Source organism: Populus trichocarpa, chromosome 12 (assembly GCF_000002775.5).
Source record: "Populus trichocarpa isolate Nisqually-1 chromosome 12, P.trichocarpa_v4.1, whole genome shotgun sequence".
Taxonomy (NCBI): Eukaryota; Viridiplantae; Streptophyta; class Magnoliopsida; order Malpighiales; family Salicaceae; genus Populus; species Populus trichocarpa.
Window position 1 is genome coordinate 11639921 of NC_037296.2, and position 5771 is coordinate 11645691.

The 5771-nt window shown below is 36.7% G+C and overlaps 1 protein-coding gene across 2 annotated transcripts; it reads left to right on the forward strand.

Annotated features, from left to right (window-relative positions):
- The first annotated feature begins 885 nt into the window (after positions 1–885).
- On the forward strand, positions 886–4891 carry LOC7458081 (probable glycosyltransferase At5g20260). Of its 2 annotated transcripts, XR_008056993.1 has the most exons (5): positions 886–1394; positions 1750–2033; positions 2196–2252; positions 3468–4410; positions 4722–4891. XR_008056993.1 is itself a non-coding variant. In XM_024581970.2 (4 exons), the coding sequence occupies exons 1-4, from the start codon at positions 1191–1193 to the stop codon at positions 3598–3600; spliced, it is 678 nt and encodes a 225-aa protein (XP_024437738.2). In that variant the 5' UTR covers positions 886–1190; the 3' UTR covers positions 3601–4697. The 2 variants fall into 2 exon arrangements, 1 of the variants encoding a protein (XP_024437738.2); XM_024581970.2 differs by lacking the exon at positions 4722–4891 and having other exon boundaries at positions 3468–4697.
- The last annotated feature ends 880 nt before the right edge of the window (positions 4892–5771 follow it).

A 5771-nucleotide genomic window follows, 5' to 3' on the forward strand; every position in this document is an offset into this window, starting at 1 on the left:
TCAAGAATGTCGTTGAATACTTGAATGGTAGTCTGACAGGATAAAAGCAGAGAAATTCTTGACTGTAGGTATAGATACCGATGATTAAAGAACTAATCTATAACCTGGAACACATCCAGAATCAACTGAAAACAAAATGCTTGTATAAATGAACTAATCTATCACCTGGAACACATCCAGAATCAATCAGATGGCCTCTCGGACAAATGCAAAACTTGGACGTTCACTAATGCTGTTGGATAAAATATCTTATTCAATGAAAATGAATTAAGAAAGCCATCTGCGAATAGAAATGAATTTGGGAAAAATATTCAACAAGATTTGGCATAATTCCTTTTTTAATGGATCATGTCTCTTCTGTTCATGCAGGATTATTTTCATAAATATCAAAATGCTATTCTAATTCAACCAAAAATGAATGAATGGAATAGCACACTCATGATTTTAAGCGCGTGTATATATATATATATAGTTTAGACAACATATCTAAACTAACAGAATTTGATAGTTAAAGCAACCGCCAAACCAACAGCACAAACAATTCTTTTTCTTTCTTTCTTTTGACCTCCCATCAATATTCTCCTCTATTCTCTTCTCTACAAGAAAACTTGGATTCCCAGCTACCCCTCTCTCTCGTTCTCAAGAAAATGAGTATTCTCAAAGAATTTACGTTCGTGGTCATCGTTTTGGGCGTAGTCTCTATCCTGTGCCAGTACCGCTATTGGATACCACTCACTTCTCATGTACTCTCTTTCTTTCACTTTCTGTCTTTTTTTTAAGAAACTTATTTTTGGAAGGCCAATTTCACGTTTTGTCAGTCTCTTGGATTACTTTTATGCGTCAACATTCTTCTTGCTGTTGTTTCAGTGCCCTTGTTTTCTCTACTAATGCTCTTTCTTTCACTCTTTCTCCCTATCCAAGATTCTCTGTTTGCTTTCTTGCATGCAATTCCTTCTCTCTTCTTTTTTGGTGCAGTTCGTGGGTTTTAAATGCCAATTTCAGTTCTTAATAATTTTTAATCAATTTCAGTTCCCTGCTTTATCTATCTTTTGCTTTCTCTCGTCTTCTTGCTCCCTTTTAACGCTAGTTTTTGTGTCTTTTTGAAGGGCGATTTGATTCAATATACAGTTCAAGATTCGACCGATGACATCCATCACTCAAGAGCATTTTTCTTGCTGAATCATGAAGCAATGGAGAAGGATTTTAAGGTCTTTGTGTACCCAGGTGGAAACCCAGGAACATGTTATCACTCAACAAATAACACGCTCAAGAGCAGTCATGCAAGTGAACATTACTTCTTCATGAATCTGAGAGATAGTCCGTTTTTGACTAAAAATCCTCAAGAGGCTCATCTCTTCTTTATTCCCATTTCTTGTCTGCCATTGAGTGACGAGGTGTGTGCTTAAATTGCAAGAAATTATTTAATTTGATCTTTGTTGTTGAATATAAGCAATGAGTCTAGTATTTGCTTATCTTTATGCTGGGAAAGAATTTCATTTCTTGTGCATAAATTATGTAATCGTGCATCTTTCAAGGATTCAAGAGATTGATGCAGATATAGATGGTTAATTTATTGATCTTTGTAGATATTTCCACAAGTTTGTTGATTGGTTCTGTTTTTTTTTGTGTGTTTTCTTTCTCATAATTGGATTTAAAAACTGTCTTGTTTTGGTTGTCAAGCACTCTTTTTGGCATCCCATCTCACTCTTTTTGGTATGCATCTAAAGCAACGATTTTTTCTTAATGCAGGAACCTTTACCTGGTTATAGGGAGAGGGTTATCAAGAGATACGTCAAGGGCTTAATTTCCACATACCCTTACTGGAATAGGACTTTAGGTGCTGATCACTTTTTTGTCAGTTGCCATAACATTGGCAGCACGGCTACTAAAGAAATTCCGTTTCTCCTGAAGAATGCAATTCGACTTGTGTGTTCACCAAGTTATGATTCCTCCTATATTCCACAGAAAGATGTTGCCCTCCCACAAATACTGGAGCTCTCTCTACCTCCTGATGGAGATGACATGTGGAACAGGTAATCTTTTATGGCGTAACACTTTGTATTATATCCTTGAGTGGTGTGCTTCCGAAGGCATTTATGTAATTCAATTCCCGATTTTCCATGAACATTTTTGGAAACTATACTCCTTAAGTGAGCTCAAATACTGAACTTCAGAAACCTGATGCAACTTGCCAGGTCAACTGTGGAATCTCGCCCTCTCCTGCTGTCCCAAGAGATGATAAACCCTCCCAGGTAGTGAGATATTTACTAAATTTAGCTTTCTGAATGATTTTTGCGCATCTGAACAACAGTAAAATCTGGCATTAGAGTTCCCTGCAAGTGTCACGCGCCTATGGGCAGGATTTTCTCTCTTGATAATGATTATAACTTCGGAGTCGCATTCTTGAGCATTCATCTAATAGGCTGCACTGATTAATTCTTTGTTATACATCTTGAATTCGATTTATGCTTTCATTTTTCAAACTTCTCATTGAAAGTTTGTAGTTCATAACACATTAACAGAATCATTGATGCTTTGGCTTAGCTTCTGTGGAAAATATTGCAGGACTAAACTTGGTTTCTGGGCTGGTTCCCCCAACATCGCACATTTCTTTTCATCCAATCCACATATCAGTTTAATGTGATGTAAATATGTCTATGTAATTTAAAATGATTTGCAACTAGATGTTTATCTACTGAGAAATTAGGAATATAAATCCATGTACGTTATCTATACATGTTAACATTATGTTAGTTTAACCTTGCTGTTACTCATGCAAAATATGGTTATATCAGTTAGGAATTCGTTTGTAACAAACCGCAATTGTAGGGGTCTCTTCCTTGAAGTCAAGGAATAATTTCTACTGCCTACTGCTATATAAAGGCAGATGTATTGATGAATTAATTAACTTGAAATCTGTATACAAATATTATGAATAAAATTCGTAGAGTGAAACTCATTTTATCATGGTATCAAAGCATGGAAATGCACTACTGATATATCTTTTCCCTGAAATCTCCTTCTTGATAAAGCTTTCCTGTACTTGTATCGTCTCTTTCTCTGTTTGTGTATCTTTCTCAGTTTCCTTCACCATCCAATCAGTACCTCTATTCGCAAATCCTGCATTATCTCTGTCAATCTTGCATCCTTATCACCTTTCTCTCTTTTAAAGAAAAAAAAAGGGAAAACAAAATAAACGTCTGCCTATACGATCATTCACCTGTTCTTCTGCACTCTAAATCTTGCAATTTGTTCTTGAATATTTTCTGCATTCTGATCTTGAAATCTATTCTTGAATATTTCCTTTTCTTGCATCCTGAGATCACTTTCTTTTCTATCATTCTTGATTTTTCATGATGAATGATAAAACAACAGAATCGACACCCATTATCCATGTACAAACTGAAAACTCTGGATTCACAACCAGTGTTATTCTCACTGAAACTAATTACAATGTATGGTCTCAGATCATGGAAATGCAGATTGCAGGAAGAGAAAAGCTTGAATATATTATGGGCAAAACACAACCACCACAAGATACTGATGCTGGTTATTCAAGATGGTATGCAGAAAATCAAAAAGTTAAAGGATGGCTGCTAACGTCTATGTCACCAGACATCATGAAAAGATACATCCGACTACGCACTGCACGAGAAATTTGGAATGCCTTGTCTAAAGCCTTCTACGATGGATCAGACAAATCACAACTCTTTTCACTTAACCAGAAAGCCTTCTCCACAAAACAGATGGGCTGACCACTGTCAACATATTATGATGATCTTATGGAAATCTTCCAAGAACTGGATCATCGCGACAGAACTGAAATGAAAGACCCGGATGATGTTATTACTTACAGAAGATCTGTTGAAAGATTACGGGTTAATATTTTCTTGAATGGATTGGATGCAGAATTTGAACAAATCCAAGGGGAAATTCTTAGAAAAGATCCGGTACTGGATCTTGAAGAAGCTCATGCTTATGTACGCCGTGATGTTGTTCGCAGAGCTACTTTAAACAGTGAAGCTGGAGCTGGTCATGTTGAATCATCTGCAATGATGGCACGAAGAGGTAAGCCAAGAATATACCGATCAAATGGCCCTACCATTGAAAAAATTCGGACATCAGAAACTCAGAACAGTAGCTATGAAATTGGAAAGGCAAAATCAGAATATGTTTGCACACACTGTGGTGAGACTGGACATACAAAGATGAAATGCTATGAACTAATTGGGTATCCAGAATGGTGGGATCCTACTAAAGCACCTCGTAAATGAAACTCAAAACCAAATACTCATGCTTTAGTTGCAGTGGCAGAACATCCTTCAATCAAAACAATGACCAGTCTCACGACTAAGGAAGAATCTGTGGCAGAACATCAACTTCCTTCAACACACACAAAGGAAAAATCTGGTAAAGTCTTTCATACCTCCACTCTTAGTAGTAGAAATGAATGGATAATTGATTCCGGAGCTACTGACCATATGACATTTGACAAATTGTGGCTTCAATCTTTTAAACCATAAGAACAATATATTATATCATCAGCAAATGGTACCTCATCGTCTGTTAATGGGGAAGGTTTTGTCATCCTTACTGAAAATATAAGTCTTGACTCTGTATTAGTTGTTCCAACTCTTAATTATAATTTACTTTCAATTGCTCAAATAACTCTTGCTCTGCAATGCATTGTTATTTTTTGGCCTAACCTTTATGTTTTCAAGGATATTCAAACTCGGAAGACAATTGGTTATGGTACTAGAAGGGGAAAGCTCTATTATCTGGATTTAACACCAGCAAGTTGTCACCAGTTAGCTCAAGCATTCTCCATGAATAAATCTACTGCAAACTCTGAATCTGCTGCAAACTTTGAAATTTGGTTATGGCATAAACGTTTAGGTCACTCATCATTTGGATATTTGAAGAAATTAATGCCGAAACTCTTTGTGCAGCTACCTGACACAGAGTTTAAATGTGATGTGTGTGAATTGGCTAAAAGCCATCGGGTTCCATTTCAAAACAACATGAATAAAAGCCCAGCATCGTTTATGGTTGTACATTCAGATGTATGGGGTCCAGCATATACCTGCTCTCTTAATGGTAAACGATGGTTTATTTCCTTTATTGATGATCACACACGTATGACATGGATTTGCCTAATGAAATGCAAAAGTGAAGTAAGTTCATTATTCAAATAATTTCATAACATGGTAACCACACAATATAGTTCTGCAATACAGGTTCTCCGTAGCGACAATGGTGGAGAATTTGTTAATCAGGTGTTGAAACAATATCTGATTAATCATGGAATTGTTCACCAAACCACTTGCCCTTACACCCCTCAACAAAATGGGGTTGCGGAACGTAGGAACCGCCAACTTCTTGAAGTTGTTCGAGCCTCTTTATTTGAAGCTCATATGTCAACTAAATATTGGGGTGAAGCTATCACAGCAGCAACATATCTTATCAACCGGATACCCTCAAGCACATTAGGATTTCAGACCCCATTGAGTGTTCTTCATAAAACAATATGTTCTACTGCTGTGTCACATTTGCAACTAAGAGTTTTTGGATGTACAGCTTTTGTTCATCTTTACAAACCATTAAGGAATAAGCTGGAACCGCGAGCACTCAAGTGCATATTTGTTGGTTATGCCCAGCATCAGAAAGGTTATCGCTACTATCATCCACCAACTCAGAAACTCTACGTCACGCTTGATGTTGTATTCCATGAAAATATAATGTATTACTCTGCCCCTGAATCCTCAAGTCAG